We start from the raw sequence: 20790 nt of genomic DNA, 5'->3' as shown, positions 1-20790 counted from the left end.
GCAGTGAAATGGATCCTTGCACTCCTTCCTACTTTATATTAACTGCCATTGATTATCAGGTAATGGGTTCTGAGTGAAAAATGAGGTGTCAGTGCAAAAGGTATAGCTACATTGTATTCCAAGAAAACACATTTTAAATATAATACAGTGTCGTTTTACAGCTCCAAAAGTACAGCTACCAAATTAAGCAAGACAGGCTATGAATTAAAGGAAAACCATACATTAGTGGGAAGAAAAACATGAATGCAGACCCTTGTTTAGGAAGGCACAGGGGTTAAATTATAATGCTATTATGTACTGTCACATCTCAAAATCTCTTTGAAGTTGTTGGTGCTGGAACACCAGTCTGTTTCTCAGAACTGGACAAGCTTACCACTATCTACTGTAGGTAATACACTGACTTTGGATAGTTAGGGATAACTATGAAGTACAACTCCACTTTAAACACCCCTTAAAGTTGATTCAACACATGCTTCATAACAAAATAATCAACTTCAGTGCTGTCAGTGGAGGTAGCTCTAGGTGTACTTAATAAACTTGTGTATTGAGAGTTCCCCTCAGAGAAATATGTTAGCCTGAGTCAGATCTGAACTCCCTCTCATCATATGTTCAATTTAGTTTGATGTGTGACTCATTACTGTAACTTTATGGCTTTTGCCGTGTCATTTAGTAACACAAGTTCCCTGAAGCTTCCATAAAAGGTTAATAGTTTTCTTAGGTTTGCGCAGGTGGTCAGTATTGCAGGTGAATAAGCACATCTCTACTGCAACATAATTGACTTTGCAAGAAATCTCTTCACAGGGTTTTCAGAGTTTGTTGTGAGACATTATGCATCTATGTCTGATTTTGTAGCTTCTTCCAAATCCTATTATAGCAGAGGAACAATGCCACAGCACTTCAGAGGCAACTGAAGCTCAAAGGAACTACTTAAGAGTGGGTGTTTATGTTAGTGGTTATTTTGTTTGTGCTGATGCTCCAGCTGAACAAATGAAATCCTTGGTTGACTGAGTATGCAAAAGCGGTTTCCAAATTATGCACACACATTCCAAAACCCTGTATTGTTGTATCATTTCTGGTTCAAAGAGTGTTGTTTACATAAATGAACACAGAATCACAGTGTTATGCAGCTCCAGTGCCTTACTGATACAGTATATTTGTTTTGCCTCCTGTAGACAACACGCACGCACGCACGCACGCACGCACGCACGCACGCACGCACGCACGCACGCACGCACGCACGCACGCACGCACGCACACAACATCCCAATTCACTGTCATTTATTCTGTTTGGATAACTGTTTTCACCTTGACTATTAACTATTGCATAGACAATATTTCCGTCTCCTTTCACGTGCCTCATTACCTTTGTATTTTGTTTCCTCTTTTTTTTTTTTTTATATGTAAAAGTCAGGGTTGATAGAGAAATTGATGACACTGCTTTATGCTAATACCCAATTGCTTGCAAAAAAGGAGGCATGAAATATTCATAAAGCCTGGTGTAGGGGGTGTATTCCATTGTGCCACTCTCCGTGTAGGCAGTACATCTCTAACACAGGATGACACATTGTTTCAGAACAGGAAGAAATCCTTATTTTTAGCGTGCGTTCATTTTTTTATTTTAGCAAATGTTGTAAAAAATGGCTTTCAAGCTGATAAATCTCAGTGCCTGAAAAGGATATCACCTATGACACCTGTGATTTACAAGCCAAGCAGCACTGATGTAGTGCTACTGTCATTCATTTATCAAAAGACTTACCTCTCCCTCCATACTTCTTCTCTCTGTAGCATCGCCGTTGGTGTGGGTTTCTATGGCAACAGCGAGACCAATGACGGCGTGTACCAGTTGACTTACTCCCTGTACAATGCCAATCACACGCTGGGCGGTGTGGACAGTCTGGTAAGTAAAACATTAGGGTCACATGATGAATGTCTCCTATACATAAACATACCTGCGTGTGTGAAGAAAAACGGCATCCTGATTTGAGTTTGTAAAAACAAACTGGAAACATTCAGTACAGTTTCACAAGACATGCAGTTTATACATGAGAGGCCCATTTAGCTGGAAATAAACAGCTCCCTGTGAAGGCTTCAGAAATGCTGTTGTGATGTATTTACCCACACACAGGAGGAAAGCCCAGAGGACTCCATTTAGTATGCATTTAAATGTTTTTATAGTCTTTTTATGGCCTTTTACCGCTACACACAAATTGACTGCCTGACTCTTTGCTCCACAGACAGCTCACACACACTCTCACCCGCTCTGCTCCACCTTCTCCCAGCTGCTGTGGCCTCGGCAGGAACAAAGCATCGCCCTGTGTCTTTGCTTGTGCTCCCTTTAGCTCCTTTTTCTATTTGTATCTGCCTCACTTCCCATCACACACCCAAATGTAGCTCGCTGTTTCAAAATGATACACCAATGACAAGGCATCAAAACTGTTTGATATTTTTCTCCATCTCAATTTTTCCTCACCTATGTTTACCAAACAAAAGTTGTGGTAATTAATACTAAAGTACATTACTTGCCAACACTATTGATGAAAGTATTTGGCAATTTGGCTTGATAATAAACCGTATTTGGTTATCATCTGGGCTGTACACTTGAGATTTGAGATGTTAATAATAATAATAATGCGTTACATTTTTTATTAGAGCGCTTTTACAGGTGCTCAAAGCGCTTTACAATTACACATTACACATATTAGACATGCAAGAGTCATTACTGTGGACATTACCCACAGGAGCAAATGCGGGTAAAGTGTCTTGCCCAAGGACACAACGGCCTGACGAGGCAAACTGGTTGAACTGGAGTTCACCAACGCCCCTTGGTCTGATGATCAACGCTCTAACCACTGCGCCAAAACCGCCCATGTTATCTCTAATCGTTTGAGAGTCAACTTGGACTTGACTTAAAACACACTATAAACAGTGCTATAAGAGCAGGATATTCAAATGTTGTGTAACTAAAATAGTGAACAGGTACATGATGAATTTGCACATGAGATTAGCTTGGACAAGATTTAAGACTTCGGACTGATTTTTTTTTTGAGTTGCACAGATTAATTGATGGCTTCTTCTTGTTAAGACGTGTTAAGATGAACCTGATTGACTTTTTTTCGTGAAACTTCTACAAATGGCCTTCGGACTTGAGACTTCTACCAATTGATTTGGCACTTGTAAAGATTAACTTGAGACTCCTACTTGAGATTTGTAAAGATAACCATGACACAAAGATTAACTTGAAACTTGACTTGAAACTATGATAAACAGACTATGCTTTTTTTATGTAGTGTCTATAAGGACCAATTTTGTGTTGTCGCCTCAGCAGTGTGTCCCATGTTGGTCCGGGGTCTGTATCAGCGTGGGCGGAGACCTAACGTGACTAGCTGTCAAAAAGTGGGGATTAGGTCTCCATCTGCGTTAATGGAGATTAATGTGGTGGTATGTGAGCCACTCAACATGGCCTCAGTACGAAACACTTTGCTCAGAGGATATAGAGACTCTTTAACGGAGGGAAGCACTTAGCTGTCTGGCTCTGATTTATGCACTTTATACATAATTTAAACTGAAAACATGGGAGACTGTAATTACTTATGTTGGGAGAAGATCAGTAGAGTTACTGTAGATTGTCAGTTGGGATTACTTCTCATTAACAAGCTAGCATTTACATGTCTTTGATTTACTCCATTGAATCGATACAACAGCATGTAAAGCGTGTATTACCTTAATACAGAGGGATAGATCCATCTCTTTGTCATGACCAGATTGGATGAATTGTTCACGCATTGTCTCCTGTTATTCTTGTAAAGCACTTAGCCAGGTTCATTTCTCAAAGTCATATTAGCAGAAAGAACACATTTACATATAGCTCATCTGAAAAGCTTGTCAGTGAGTCCTTCTGGGATGTGTGAACTCGTGCAAGCACACACAATTGGACATGGTGGCCTTTATTTTATGCGTGTGATTGTGCTCGCCTGTGCCTTAGTGTGTGTGTGGATGACTGAGTTCATTGCATGCAGCAATAGACTGTTAAGGAGGCTAGTTCTAGGCTAGTATAAAGAGCCCAGTGTGCCACACACAGTTCCCAGTCTCCCCCCACCTAATCAACCATGAGCCCAGGAGACAAAGCCGTTTGATGGGCAAGAACAACGAGCAAGGCTGGCCTGTCTGATTGGCAGAGTTGGAGATTGAAATCTGAATTGAAATCATTGACAATGAAGGCCTCACTGCCCTTCGGCCAACACAAATCCCCTTAAAGCCCAACTCCGAGAGAGTTTAGAAGTGAGTTTACTTCTAAAGGCTCAGTTTATAAGAGAGGAAAAGAAGGAAGTTAGGCTCATTATCACTCAATGTTTTTTTTCTCAGCAGCTCTTTAGGCCTTGATTGGTTACGGCCTGAAATATATGCATATGATTTGTTTATGAACAGTTACTGGCTCTCTTAGTTAGAATATCAATTAAAACAAAGCACTATACAGAGAGAGGTGCAATTTGGAGACGTAACGCTCAAAGTGAGATGCAAAAAAACCATCAATAGGGCTGTTCAATCTGGAAACGGGCCAATTGGGATGCTGTAATGGGAATGATGTGATATTTGAAGTCTGGCCACACTAATAATAACACTAATAATAACTCTATTGTTTGGAGATGGGTGTTGAGAGAGTTTTGGCAGCCCGCAGTCACCAAGCGGAGTGGGTCGGTGTCTGTGTCAGTCACGGAGCATTTGGCCAGAGCTCAAGCACGGTTTGGAAGGTGGCCCAGTAAATAATTACAAATGTGCATATTTCTACACGCTCTTATAATACGATTTGTTTCTATATGATGAGATATTCATAATGTGAAGGAGAAAGATAATGAAAGTGTAATTATTATTGTTTCCATTGGACATGGGACAATGTGAAATATCCCAAAGTTATTGGAATTCATGATATTGTTTTGATAAGAATACAAATGTGCTCTAAACTCTTAAAGTTAATCTGTTATTGTATTTAAAGTAGGCCCTATTTTACCATGATAACAAGCTAGACAGATGTTCAAGTCACTTATGAGAGGATATTGGCGATTATCATGATTCACTACCATCAACTTATTTCATTGCAATCCTGATATTTAACCTTATGCTGTGAGCAGGAGATCGGAACACAGGTGGAGTGTGTGTCTGGCTGTAAAACAAAAGCGCTAACAACTGAGCCTCATGTTGTTTCTGTGTGTGTGCCTGTTTGCAGTCTGATCCTGGGTTTTGTCCAGAAAAAAGTGTTTTTCAGACATCAAATACACCTCAAAGAAGTGCAAGTATCTGTGGGTCTTTTTGTATATTTTAGAGGAATGAGACAGATCAGTGCAGTGCAGAAAAAAACACATTTCTTGTCACTGCAAGAGGTTAACTGGAGTCAAGCTGTATTACTTCCAGCATTGTTTTCTATTCAGTGTTTAGCTCAGCGTCACATTTCTCCTCTTGATATCACCACAACAATACTAGCTGTTGTTCGTTACCAGGCTTTTGCCTCCAAGAGCCCTTCTCAACTCCTCTTGTCATCCCCACAACAGTAACTTCAGCTGTTATAAAGAGATCAGGCTGTTACATCATCAGTAGAGGATCCCATTTGTTCTCAGTTGTTTAAGAAATGTCTCATTAAAAGCTGCCATCCGTGAGTGCAAGGAGAAACCTCTGACATCTGGATGTGTGTATTAATATGTGTACTGCCTGGCAGGTGGTACCCAGTTGGCTAATTGGGCACTTTTTCTGACTTCTTCACTCTCACGTCAAGCTGAAGGGAAAGTGCTGGCGCTGAGGTTATCTCTGAGGCTAAACCACTTCCAACACTCTGTGAACCTTCGCTTCCTCTAGACCAGAAGACCATAAGACGGTAGATCCAACGACTCAATGAATGTGTGTCAAACACCAGCACACCATTGTTACAGCAAACCATTCATAGCGTGACGATCCCACTTCCTTCCTTTTGGTTAACAATCTTTGCTCTGTGGGCCATCGGTTTCTCAAAGGTCTTCATTTGAAGCCTGCTCAATGTTTCATATACAAACCGATCCAGGCCGACCACTTTGAGGCTCTGTGGTCACCACGTGTGTGAGGGGAGAAAAGGAGGTAGGAAAGAATACATTTTGAAAGAGCTTTGTTTCAGAGCAGTGAAGATGGTCTCTATCTTAGCAGGGACCGAGCTACTGAGGCACTTCAGAAGCATGTTCCATTTCACGCTCTAGCTCCCACATTCAATTTTAATTGAAAAAAAAGCCTCTCCACTATCGAGCAGAGACGACCAGTTAGAGCGAGAAAAAAAGCTTTAATCATTTATCTTATCCTTTGTTTTACTTTAACAAATAGCCTTATTGGTCCTCATTTATCAAGCGATTACGGGACGAGTAAGGAATATAGAGAAAGTGATTATGAGATCATCGCTCACACTTGGCAAGCTATTTTCTGTTTCAACTCAGAGATGGACACTCTGGGAGGTATGCGTCTGAAAGAAAGAGATGTTCTTTTACAGCCTCTCTCTGTTTCGTGCTCCCAGAGTTAGCTCTGAAGCACTGCTCTCTCTGAGGCCATGTACCAACAACAATAGGCTTACAGATAGATATCCCATTTTAGTGAAGGAAGTGGGGTTAATATTCTGTAGAGATTATTATTAGGAATGATTGATTGTGGAACTATTGTTCTTGTCCGTGCAAGTAAGTCGATACTTGAAATGGCATATGATAAATGTGTGAAAGGTAGATATAATAGATACATTTCAGGCATCTATTTTGTAATAAGAAATAAGATTTTGAGAAATGACCCTCCTCCTTAAGCCCAGGGTCTTCATTCGGAATACACTATGGTCAACCACAACCAACATAATGCTCGTTGATCTATATTTATATCCCTTTCCTTAAGCTAGAATCTACATTAGATTTTTGACAGCCACTTTTCAGCCCAATGCCGCTCTCCATTCGTCACCGTTTGGTCATTTATCGTGATTTCTTCTTTTTTTTAATTTTTTTAAAATGTATTTGTACCCTCCGGTGTGTAGAAATGAATACCCCACCGAACAACCGCTATGCAGCCAAACACAATCCGCTGCAAATTGTTTGTTTTGAAAGATGTGAGGAGGAGAATGCCCTCGAAACATCAGATTGAGATAAAGACTGGGACTGGGAATTAAATCTTCTTCATCGGCGCGGATCATTAACACGGTGAGGATCAGACCAAGAGGAAGGAGAGATTAGCTGGATTGACTGTCTCCCCAGGCGGTTGAGATAAGATTCTCTCACAAGAGGCAAGAATCAGATACTTGACTTCATTTCTCAACTGCGATTTCTTCTGCTAAGTCTGAGGAGGAAGTGGTCTCAATCAGAGATCAGATAACAAACTACAGAGCACAGATACAATGTCCCATGGAGAGGACTGTTGGTTCACAGGTTGACTCCTCCAAAACCCTTAGGGAACAGCGGGTATAGTTGATGGATTAACAGATTGATAGATGGATGGATTAATGGATATTTTTAGCTGTGCTAGCATGGCGTTATATGGGAATGTCAGTCTGAACCTTGGTTCACCACTTTGTCGCTGACTGAAGACCTTCATTAACAACAGAATGGATTTCCATTTCATTTGGTGCACATTAGGGCATTCACAATTATTGCATTTTAGTCATCATTGAGTACTCCTGACAAAAATGTACTCAAATAGCTGTTATTTCTTTGTAGTTTTTTCCCCTACCAAATAACAATGATCAAATCCCGTCAAGAATGTCTCGATTAAATACAGTGAAGTGTTAGCTAATGTATGCAGGACCTACAGTAGGTGAAACAACAGAGTCTATGAGAGGCTGTTTACAAATGAGCCTCAATCTGATTCAACTCAACCCAGGCTTGTCGGTGCTGGAGTACCTGGACAGATTTTCCAAGGATAGCTGATTTTCTTTTCTACTTACCTACATTTCTGTTATTTAACAGAATAAACATAGAACATTCTTCTTCAAACAAATCCATCTTTCAAAAACAACCAAATATGTCAACCTTTGTTTGCTTCAAGTCCATCTCAAAAGATACACTGCCACTTCTTTTTACCTGCATGATGCTAAAAAACCCAGATCGATTAGTCTACAACGATGCATTAAACCCACTACTGCATATATTCATGCTCTCCAGAGGATGAAGCCTAATGACTTTAATGATCTATTGACTTCCTTAAGCATCACTAGGAGGTTGACTTTTTTTTAAAAAGATTCTGAAATATGTTTGCTACAGATGTTCAATGTTCCAAGATGATACATTAAAATAACTTTGGTAATCCTGTAACATTTAACAGAGAAATCGTCAAAATTGTCTAATAGTTTATGACTAAATGTTGTGTTTAGTGCTATGCTATTAGTCAAACGAAGGTGGTCCACTTCGTTACTATTTCCTACAATATAAACATTCTCACTGTGAGCGTGTTAGCATGCTTATATTAGCGTTTGGCTAGAACTACAACTCTGACTATAAGAGTAGCCCCACACTAGCTGTAGACTCTTTTATTTGCAGCCATCTAGTGCTGGTCGACCGTTGAATGCAGACCGACTAATTACTCCCACCCAACATGCCCTCGCCTCAGCTTCAACTCCAGCAAATCCTGTGCCTGTCAAACACGGCAACAATATGAGTGTTCTCTTCATTGAATGCCAAGTACCCTAAGCTGAATGGAAGCATTTATTACCCTTTTTAATGAACAAATAGCAGGATGTCTCTCTGAATGCCATCTCCCAGTAAACAAAGTTACCCTTCAAGCTAAGTACAGAGACATTAAACCTGAAGAAATGGAAAGGGATTTTACAGGAGATGTTCACACCACAAAGATAATGTGGTCTTGGTTTAGTTGGCCGACTAGGTAAGAATCTGATAAAACTCCCCCTTTGGGAAAAGGATTACATTATCTGTGATTACCTGGTGTATACAGATAAAAATGAGTGAGTTATCAGTTTAGAGAAAGGTCTGAAAGACAACAGCAGTCGTAAATAAAAATCTCTCCTCTATCTCACCTCCGGGCTCTCTAGTTTTGGCTGTTTTCCAGCTGTTTGCTCAAAGAGGAGCTCTTCACCGACACCCACACTCAGCATTTTAGCTCTCCTACACTGCCCCGCCCACCCACCTATTTTTACTCTGCAGCACGTACCTCACGTTTGGGTTTATTCACCTTAGGTCACCTTTTTTTTTTTTTTTCCGGGGAAGCTTTGTCAGGCGGAAAAGTTGACCAAAGGCACCCACATGCTGTTTGAGAGGATTCCTTTCTGTGCTCGGCTCTAAGAAAAGTCGGTCAACACATTAATGTTTTAGTAGAAAGGTTGAGGTTATAAAACATTTCTATCCCCTCAAACTGTCAGGTTTTTCTGCGGACCGTTTTCACAAATCAAATGATTTGCTGTTACCAGAAGGAAACTCAATCATCAATTACTTATTGTTGGGAGAATACTGAATGTACTCTTCCAATATCAGAGTAGCACGTGATAACAAAGGTCCTACATAGCTGTGTACGTAACCGGTTGTATGATTACCTAGAAGAGCGTCAGGAATGTTTTAGGCATATATGTATGTGACAACGATTAACATGATGATTCAGCCTCTATGGAGATAGACATATGACTGTCATTTGTATTGCTTACGTTGGCCTTAACTAATCTGAACTAAGCATAGAATACTGCTTTGAACTGGTATACATGTATCTTTTGAATGAATAACATCCTGTCTTGTATATAAAGCATCTGAAGGACACTGTTCGAGGAACTAGTTGTCTCAAATGCTCTGTGTGTGATGACTACTTCCATTCTTGCAAGGATTAATAAATACATGTATCCTGATTATTGAAGCTTAATCCGGTGAAGAGTGATATGTTTCGAACACTTATCAATACATTATACCTCAGGAATGGGTCAGTGCATTAGCTTTCATGCTTGGTATTCCAACCCCGGTCACAGTGCTGTTGTACTTATTCACCTCACGCCTCCTCTCCTCTCCTGCCCTCCAGGTGACTGGCACGATGGGCAGCATGAAGAGCGGCCTGCACCAGCACCTCGCCAGGCTGGACGAGATCTTTGCCACGCGGGGTGACTACGTGCAGACCCTGCAGTTCATGCAGCAGATGACGGACAACGTGATCAAACAGCTGCTGGGCCTGCCTGACTGGGAGGAGGCTAAAGTGGACCTTTCATCCATCGCCGATCAAACAGCAAGAGTGGAGTACTACCGGTGAGGAACAGAGAAAATGTCAGTGTCCTAAAGTGCAGGGTGGAACAATGAACAATGAACAATGCCTGGGATGCTAATGAAGTGCACATCTGTAGGAAAACAGTTAGAGAAATGAGAAAAACATTTAGGATATATCTTTTCCATACATTTTTTCTTTTGGATAAATCGCATCCAAAATTATGTGAATGTCTCAAATGTTCACATGGATTTCTAAATGCAGATCTATGGAGTTATGGATGGAGAATTAATGCCAAATGATACAAATGTATATGAAAAAAGTTCTTGGTTTGAAGTAGAGAATAACATAAAGTGATTAGTCTGACTTTCTTCTGCCGAAGTCTGATTTTATTAACAGAATTATAAGAATTTCCACGTGACCCAAACCTCTTTCATAGAAAATCAGTAGAGAACTGTTATATATATATATAGTTATTTACATCTTGTCTAAACACGTGGGAAGATGCTAATCAACCAGGAAAGACCTATCACGTTTTTATGATCATATATAAATGCTACAAATTACCGTTAAATATGAATGGATTCTCGGAGATGCAAAATACATTTAAGTTTATGATATCATGTCTCGATAATGGCTGCAATCACTGGGAAACTTGAACATGCAGTCAAATAGATAATTCATGTTTTCTCATACCTCTATGACCTGAATATATCGCATGATATTTAAAGGATGGGATGAAATATGGTGTTTGCATACGTGCATCATCCATTTACTGTATGTGAATTGAGCTGTCCACCGAGCACACGGCTCCGTGAGGTGTTTGAAATGTATATCACCTAAAAAAAAGCGCAGTGCCAATGTTTCAGTCCTTGTGAAGCCTTGATAGTATTTCTGTGGAGTCTGCGGTAACACACAAGCTGGTGTTTGTATTGATCTGCAATGTGACTCTTCTTCTCTGCCAATAATTCAATAAACCACATAGCTGTGCACTGATAGAGTAAGCCAACCGACGGCAGACAGCCAGACACTGTGTAAACTGTTAATGGACTCATTATGACTGCCTCATGCCCAGACAAATAGCTGTGGTTGAGCGCGCGTGTGTGTGTGTGTGTGTGTGTGTGTGTGTGTGTGTGTGTGTGTGTGTGTGTCTCTTCACAGTGTTGCTGTGTCAGAGTTGGCTGTCCATCTTCAGTGTGGTCATCCTGGAACATTTTGTCTACTTTAAGAATCTTAAATAATCCCTCAGTTTTCTGAAAATAACTAAATGTTTTACACCTTGAGACCTTGCAACCTCAGGTACTTTGAGGACAGTGCTGTTATTTACGTTTTTTAAATGTTATAACACCCTTTTCGACACATTTTATATTTACTCTTGGAGTTGATATCCCTAGATTTGACACCAAGGGTTACTGTGAATTTGCTGTCACAGAACTTAAACTGTGGAATTGACAACCTTTCACACAAAGCAGTCATTTATATTTTGTTTATAAGTAAAAGACTCACCTTTTAACTGGATATATGAGTTACTTTTGCTCATTTCCTTAATTATACTATACTATTATCTGTAATGATATTAAAAAAAAAAAGGAGAATAAGATGTGGTTTTATGGGCTTCTTAATGGGGTCTCTGGGTGAGTGTGTGCATAGGGTCAGCTGTCAAATGCCTCCTCATAAAATCAAGGGATCACAGTGACCTTTGACCTCTCTGTTAGGAACGTTCGATAAAATGCTATTTCCTTTATCATATTTAACCTTTCAACTGAATCTAGCACATTCAGAGCTGCTTCTTGCTTTCCGATACAATTTCTTGCAGACGTACTTCTCTATTATACATGAATGTAACCCCCTGTAGCAGCGTGCCTCTGTGCAGCACTCAGTTTGACTTTAATTGGATTAAGATGACACAGACAAACATGGTGGCAGTGTCACCCAAGAGCCTCCGTGTGCATGTTGATGTCCCAGCTTCTCGTGCTGTACAGTGCCAAGAGGGGAAAAGATGAAACGAGGAAGAGGGGGAAAGAAGGGCGAGGGAGGGAAGAGGGGCTGAAAGGGAGAGAGAGGATGGGGAAGGGGGTTAAAGAGAGTGGAAGGAAAGTGAAGGGGGAAAAAGAAAGATATGAGGGAGATGTAGAAGGGATGCAGCATAGTGATGGAGAACACAAATGGGAGGGAAATCAAATAAATAATTTAAGAGAAAAGAGGAATGTACAAAGTGAGAATGTAAGTGCAGGAGTTAAGATTAAAAGATGCACAATGATGGAGATAAATAATATGAGAATAAATCAAAGCAACTTGAATTGGATGCATTGATACATCCGAGTTCAAAGGTGATGTAGCGGCCCCTCCCCCCATTTGTTTCACAGCATGAAACATTCAATCATATGGAATTGAGTCCATTCATTATTAACCATCTGGACAGGCTTTCTGTGTGTCCGGTCTCAGACTGACCACTGCTCACGTAACAGATGGGTTCACTGAGGAGGGCAATACTGGACAGGATTATACCCTCAAGCATTAACACACCTCAGATGAGAGCATGTGCCTGTTGAGGTGAAAATAAGTGTTACACTATAACATTTTAGGTTTTAACTCCCTCAAGAGTTTTTCTGATTGGGGGTACTTTTTGTAAAACCACATTGCTTTTAACTTTAGTAATACATTCTGGTTTATTATTATTTGGTATTTTTTCTTTTTCTCCTTCTGTCAAGATTGCTCAACATTTTTGCTAAGGCACGGGAAATATGCATTGTTTGTCCCTGATTTGAGACAAACTTGGATAAAATAATGTTATATCACTAGCTAGTTAGCAAGTTAACTAATTAAGCTAACAAAAGATAACATAAGCTCCATGAGTTGGAGTAATAAAAGGAAAACCATGTAAAATTGGGCCTTACATATCTATAATATAAAGACACTAATATACTTTGATATTGTGCAAAAGCTACATGTCTAAGGCAAAAAGTCAGAATACTAAGTGGTTTATAACAAATGTAGAAGACTTTGCTTAAAAAAGCGGCTTTGTTCTTGTATTGCCTGTTAGCTAGTCAACCTAAGTATCATGGCACAGTATTATTAATGATCAATCAATCAATGTTTATTTATATAGCCCAATATCACAAATGTTACATTTGTCTCAGTGGACTTCACAGTTTGTACAGAATATCAGTATGACAATACGACACCCTCTGTCCTTAGACCCTCACATCGTACAAGGAGAAACTTCCAGAGAAAACCCCACAGTTTAAAGGGGAACATGGGAGAAACCTCAGGGAGAGCAACAGAGGAGGGATCCCTCTCCCAGGACGGACAGACGTGCAATAGATGCCGTGTGTAAATTGAAAAGATAATACATTTACAACATAGGTAGTCCAAATGTTTGGCACAGCCACGACTCAAGATCCCGCCGTAGACAGACACCAAATGATAATGATGAATGTAAAGTTTAGTTCATTTGAATATAACCCTGTTTATAATCCTACGTTTTAATTAAGCCGAATTGGGAAGCTTGGGAAATAACTACATCAATAACGCCTGGCTTCAATGTAACCAGCATTTCCTTTTAACAAAGCTCAACCCAATTTTCCAAAAAATAAATTTCCCAGCAGCACTGTGATTGTCTCTCTCTGTCTGTCCCTGCAGGTGGCTCACCTACCTGCTGATCCTCATCCTGGACCTGATCATCTGCCTGCTGGCCTGTCTGGGCCTGGCCAAGCAGTCTCGCTGGTTGCTTACCACGTGAGTCTCATACACTCATAGATTTAACATAGATTTAAACAAAAGCAAGAGCTGTATTTTGTGGATAGGGAGGTTAGCTGACTAAGTAAATCCCAACTAACTGGAAACATTTACTTAGTTTTGGTCACTATGACTCATCAGCTGCTAACTACAGCATGTTGCATCGGGAACTGGACCTACACAATAGTCACTTTTCCAAGTCAGAAATAGGTTATTTATTGTAATCTAAGCCAAAACCGTGCCAAAACTATGTTTTCTTCCAGTTACTCCTTTTTGCATTCACTTTACTTCATATATTTCTAAAAGACCAACTGCATCTAAGAAGTTGAAAGCTTTAGATTGGAGGTCTTGCATCTATTGTGGCAGGTAAACACCCTCTCATACACATCTTATTCACAGCTAGATAATTGTATCAAAATAACCCATGCAGTGCCTTAAATGTGTCGTGTATTCCAAACAGGAACAACAGATATGATATTTTGAGTTAGAATGAGATTGATTATGAGTTGGTGTAGAAATATAGAGAGAGGGAGCTGGAGGCAGGAGTTATTCTCATGGGAAATTGCAAAATCCAGTATTGGATCATGTCCTTGTACAAACACTGCCCTGCAAGCCTTCTCGTAATTAACTTGCCTTACAACGTTGCCAGGTTGCATTTGCTCTTACTCTTGCTGTGTCAAAAGTTCTCTCTACAAATTGTATTTGAGAGCTGTGGAGAGATGGGAGTGAAGCCAATGGATGTTATCAACCATACAACTTCCTAAAGATTGTTATTCCAGTTTAACACTCGACCTGCTTTAAATGGCTTCAGACATAAATCACATTTGATACCAGAAAGATATCTCTTGACCCTGGTATAGTACTTAATTAATTATTAAGCTTTGTATTTTTAGTCTTTTTTCAGATTAATATTTGATTGATTTTGCTTTTATGAGTGATGGAAAACATAATGAATTAAAACAGCACATGCAGGGTATAAAAGAAAGATAAGATTTTCTGTACTATAAATATGTCCTGAAGATAGGAAACAATAATATAATTACTGTTTTTCTGTGGGTTGGGGAGGCAGGAAGTGGACAGGATATTATTATAAATGATTGCATAAAAAGAACTCCCACACATCAAAATACATGTTACAAGGAAAGATGACAGAACAAGCGGTGATAAATGGCACACAAATACTTTACTGTATGTTCACTATATTTGTACATGCCGTGCCCCCGCTTTCATTTAATCTCCTTACAGCATCAAAGTGTATCCATCTAGACTGGAATGTGATTTTTTTTTCTGCTCTAAAGGAGCTTTTCACAGGGCATGAAATCAACCCGGTCTCCATTCATCAAGCCGAGTGTTGCTCTGTCTCTCTCAATCAGTCAGTTCAGGGTGTGATCTCCACGAAATTTGCCCTACTAACCACAAACCCACCCCCACCACACTTTCCCACCCCCTTTGCACACACAAGATGAGTCAGAGTCAAGAGTGTCTGCCCTCCCAATGCATGCATTCTTCCAGTGGAGTGGAAGTGGTTGGAGGCTCTCCGGAGAAGATTACACTCTGGGGGCCTGTCGGCTCTTCCTGGTGCTATTAACTGGCTGGCTGGGTATTAGCATGACACACAGTAGGAGCTTAGACAAGAAGACGCATTTATAGACCTTTCTGTCAGCTGTTTCTATTTGGAATACAGTTTGTCATTTCCCTTTTTTTTTTTTTTTGTGGATTTTTCTTTCAATTGGAGCACTGCAAACACAATCCATCTACCTCCATTGCATTGGGATTGTGGCAGAAATCTGAGAAACTGACATTGCACAACCCTATTTCATAACGCAGCTTCCATCAGGTGAACTGAACCTTAAAGTGTTGTGATACAAACAAAACCTATTCCCCAGCCTAATTATATGGATTGCACAATTCCGTGCCCCTCATGCATTAGAAAATAATCGAGAGAAATAACTAATCTCCCTGGAGGACAGAAATCATTTGAGCTGTCATGAGCAATGACTTACACCGAGAAGAATTGGCATTTAAACAAAAATGCACATGAGTGGGATGTGCTGAAATTATAATGAAAAACAATCACAGCATTGGTAAGCATGGAGAAGAAAAATGTATATCGGCTGCCTGAAGGACGTGGTAATTGTTTTAGCAATAAACAGTTTGATATGGCAGCTGAGTTCAGCAATTGGTATCACACCTGTGCAGTTAAAATATATTCTTCCTCTATAAAAGAGTTTAGTTTATCCAAGAAGGGGATTTTTGTTTGAAACCAGATGAATAAACTAATGAAGGTCAAGAGAAATATTACTCTAGAAAGCTTAACACCAAAGCAACCTTTTCTTACGTTTATAAACTACTAATTTGCAACATAATTGATGGTGTACCACAGGGAAGTGTACGCAGACCTTTGGTGTTCTGCATCTTTATGTTACCAGCATAATGTATTGGAGACATACATTTCTCACTGACATTGCACTCTCATTTCACTCAGTTTTAATACAGATATAATGATTGTTTGTATAGCAATGCATGGAAGAAAATCTACTTGCCACTCTGATTTAATTGAGAGTGACTTGACCTCAACCATTGAGGGTGTATTTGCTGGCATCATCCGCCCTGTTCCTTGGCCTCTGTGAATTTTCCACTTGAATTGCTTTGCGTCAGGTTTACACCCGATTTCTTTCGAATCAGTGTAGCTCATTGAATCCCCTTTGTCAACCAGAGCAAACATCGTAATAGTTGCTCGGTTTCTGCTGTTGTTGAGGAAGAGATCAGAGCGCATTCCTCCCTTTTGCTTGCTCATCCAATGTCAACGTTTTTTAAAGAAATTCACAGTCTAGTTCCACACCTTGCGACAGCATTACTGTCAAATAGGCATTGCCTTTTTAAAATCATTTTATGGTAAAGACATTATGTAATTTACAGGAATAAAAGCAGGAATTAGAGAAAATCCATAAATAATGACTGATTGATTGGGTCAGCAACAAATTCCATATAAATGTATGTGTGTGTAGGTGTTCACAGATGGATGAGCACAACAAAAAGACACATTTAGTAAAATAATGAGGGACAGAAACATTTTTAGGGAACTCAATAACATACTTTCCATGTAACTACAGTATATGCAGATCCATACACACATTGGTGCGGTAAAAAACATTCAACCACTAAGACAGTTGAGCAACCTTTGCATCTGTTCTACTTCTTGATTTTAAATCAAGTTAAAGATGCCTTGCTCTCTTCCCTTCAATTTCCTTGTTAAGTGTCAGGGCACGGGGGGCTCTGTATCTCAGACAAGGAGGTTGACAGACTAGAAGAGTGAAAAACTGATAAACTGCCAGGCAGAAGGCAGAGAAAGACAGGGGTGATGGAAAGTGAAGAAATTGAATACTGAAAAAAGAATGAGTACACAAGTTGTGGCTTGTAAGTGTCAATGATGGGAGTTCAGTATCTTCTCAGCACATTGGGAATTTGATTCTTCCGGGAGAGTGTTGAAATGAACAGGGCCTAATCGCAGGTGACATGCTGTAAAGGGAGTATCTCAAAGTGCCACAGTGTTGAAATCAGCAGGACTTTATTGAATTTTCTAGAGATGATTTCACCCAATTAGCTGATCTATGATAGGACAACTGTTAATCTTTTAATGGCTATTGATCTTCTGCTGTACACACACAGACAGACCCATCACTGCCCCCCTTCATGGGGAGATTTTCCCAAACCCCCCATTCATGTCCCTTATGTCATTTTCTGATATGAGATAATCACGGAGGGAGCCTACTGTAGAAATTGGTACAGGCAACATTCACCCACCCAGGGGGCCGTAATCTAGTGTGGGCCAGCAGAGCGGATATGCACGTTCTTCGGTACATAAAGCCTCATCTATGCAGAAGTATGTTCAGGCTACAGTATCAACCCCCACAGAATATAAACATGACCTCTGACTTCTTCTGTTGATGACAGGATAATGAGATCACCGCTCCTGCCCCTGAGGGCTCACGCTGTTTCCTTTCAATAACAGTAACTGTTATGAAAATAGCTCCATCTGCGTCACTGTACTCCCGCTGTAGGATGTTGATAATTATATTCTGAACTTTGCAAAATTCGACTTTCTTGCTTTAGTTTTGAGTTGTTCCATCTGTATTTATTATAGTTGCCGGGTAGATGCATATTATATCATGTTATTTCTTCTCATGTTTTATGAACATATGAATAGGATGATAGCTGGTTGTGGTGACAAACCCACAAAGAATTTTCAATCAAGTCTTCATTTCCTCAGCTTTATAGCTTTCTAGTTTTTTTTCCTGGCTTGCTATTTACTGTTTTGGTTCTCATCAGCCTCTCTTAGGTCTTATCAGGGTGAAAAAAAGACTTCTCTAAATGCCCAACAATTACCAGGCAGAAGTTAAAACCTCTCAGGTCAACATTGTGCAGTGCATTTAAAAGCACAAGTAGCTCAAATTGTCCTGGTGGACACAAACCAACTGCAAATCAATGTTAATGTTGCTCTTTGTCTGTGAATAAGCATATGTTTGCTAACAAGTTTAGTCATGATATGTCAGTATTCTTTTTACAAATTGTTTCTTGGGCCACCAGGTGGCCAAAAACAATATTGCAGGTTTAAATGAAAAACCCTTAGTACTCTCCTAATTTTCTAATGATGTATTTTTAAAAAGAAAGGGTGCTCCACCTGTAATCAATAGAACAATCTCACATCAAAGTGGGACAATTAGTGTAAATCATTAACCATTGTGTTTCAATGGTACAATACTTCATTTAGATAAATAGCAAGCTTTACCGAGCTATTATTTCCATATTCTGAGCTGCACTGTGACCTTGTTGTTGCTTGGTGTCCCTGCAGGATGATGGTGTTTGGAGTGCTGACGCTGGTCCTGAGCTGGACCTCCCTGGGAGCTGACCTGGCCACTGCTGTGGTGAGCTGCTTCACGCTGCTTCGCTTCCTAACCCCTGGCTGACTTGCTTACCCTAATATAAAATTGTGTAAACTGGTCTGCAATCAATTCTCGTCCTGCCTGGCAGTGGCGATGAATTGCTTTAACGCACACTGCACTTGACAAATGTCTTTGAATGTGTTGGGGTAAGGGAAGAGAGATGATGCTGCTCATGTGCTTATGTTCATATACCTGCATGTGAATGGATGTGTTTAAAATATCTGCAGTGTCATTTTTCACATGAATTTTATCATCTCTAAAATAAAACATCTCTCAGATAAAACATCTCTCAGATCACATCACAGCAAAGTCTTTCTCACACATCCAAAATAGTGCATGTGTTAGCTCCACAGCTGCTAAACAAGGATCCTAGCTTTCTCAGTAAAATGTGTGTGTGCTAGAAAAAGCCTTTACAGCCTTGCAGTGTCATCCAAAAACGTATTAGTGCTTTCTCACTGCCCAATCTAAAAATTCCTCTGATCTTGGTTTGTCTTTCTGTCCCCTCATACGCTTTTCATCTCTGCTGAGAAATGGCACACTGCTGAAAATAGACCAACAAAAAGAGTCAAATGCCAAACAGTGAATTCAAGTCACCTGAGTAAAACTCAAAGATTACGACAACACAAATCATTTTGCTGCTTTTAATCATGCTGATTAGGTGAATAATCTCACTGTTCTTCTCTTTTAATGACCTAAAAAAAACGCACAAGTGACCTAGAGGGTTACCGATAAGATGGATATGCGAAAATAGAGAGATGCATTTGAATATCAGATGAATGAGCACTGGTGTTTGTGTCGCCTGCCTCAGGCCTTTGTGCTATTTTTCTCAGGTTTTTCGTCGGGTGTTGTGTTTTGACTCGAGACTGTCGAGGATTGTTAACAAGAGATCATTTAAGTTGGAGATCATGAGCATGGAGTAGAAAGCAGCAGCAGGTGTGAGCAGATCATATGCCGTCTATGGAGTGACTATTCTCTGGTTTCCTCCTTCTCTTTCATCTAGAAGTTTAGTGTCTGCTTTACAAGTCTACACTATATGTGGTCTACATTGGCATGGTAGACGGTTGAAACCCGGGTGGATATCTGGTGATATCAAAGCTAGAAAAACACAGTTACCATCCCAAACCCCGCAAGAATGTAATGTTGAATATTCTGCACAATAATTAGCTACATCAAAATCAAACCTACCTACAAATGTTGAGTGTCTGGGCTTTGGGGCCCTTCCTTGAAAGGAGCAAGAAAGCATCCAATAAATGTCATGGTATTCCGTTCGTTATATTTCAAACTGTTTGTTAACAAGTAATCGTTGCCTGTAGGAGGAAGCAGTGGAGGAAATGTTAGAAATCCTCAGAGGACCATGAATATCTGCAGCCACCTTTCCCCGACCCAAGTGTTTGTCAAAGAGAAATGATGTCATAGCTTGACAACAAATGGTAAGGGGGTCGTTCCAAAAATCTTTGGAAATGTTCATCTGGCTTCCATAAATACCCAAACCAAATTTCATATCTGAACAAAGTTTGTTGTATTGTAGCCACTTGATAATTGACAGAAATCGATTTGTGGGTTACAAAATCCTGCCATTTATTGTGGTCTGTTATGTAAGCTGTCTGTTCCGCTGTGTTTGTCTGCTGCTGACCCTGACTGCACTGGATGCTTAACGTCCACTGGGCTGTTCTCTGCCTGAGAGCAAACATGGAGGTTGAAAGGGCTTCATAATTGCTGAGGCAGGGATACAAACAGCTGTGAGCAAAGCAATTACATGAACAGTCTGCACGGCTCCTTCACTTTTCAGACATCATGCTTTTGTCACAATTGTGTGTTCGTGTTGTTTGTCTTCTTAATTGGGTGTTCATTTGTGTTTGTCTATTCCTGTGTGTGTGTGTGTGTGTGTGTGTGTGTGTGTGTGTCATATATCTGAGGTGAAGCGGGGCAAGCCCAACAA

The 20790-nt window shown here is 40.1% G+C and overlaps 1 protein-coding gene across 1 annotated transcript in view; it reads left to right on the top strand.

Moving 5' to 3' along the window:
• The first annotated feature begins 1684 nt into the window (after nt 1-1684).
• Nucleotides 1685-20790, top strand: part of LOC104961258 (protein tweety homolog 2-like) — a 30972-nt gene continuing 11866 nt past the window's right edge. The window contains exons 1-4 of the mRNA XM_010789519.1: nt 1685-1897; nt 9994-10214; nt 13813-13908; nt 18761-18833. Coding sequence (XP_010787821.1) covers nt 1685-1897; nt 9994-10214; nt 13813-13908; nt 18761-18833 — 603 coding nt within the window. The remainder of the gene's footprint in view (nt 1898-9993; nt 10215-13812; nt 13909-18760; nt 18834-20790) is intronic.

This window comes from Notothenia coriiceps, unplaced genomic scaffold, assembly GCF_000735185.1.
Source record: "Notothenia coriiceps isolate Sejong01 unplaced genomic scaffold, NC01 NC01_scaffold00032970, whole genome shotgun sequence".
Taxonomy (NCBI): Eukaryota; Metazoa; Chordata; class Actinopteri; order Perciformes; family Nototheniidae; genus Notothenia; species Notothenia coriiceps.
Note: the sequence above shows the minus strand (reverse complement) of the source record. Positions and strands in the feature narration are given on the sequence as shown.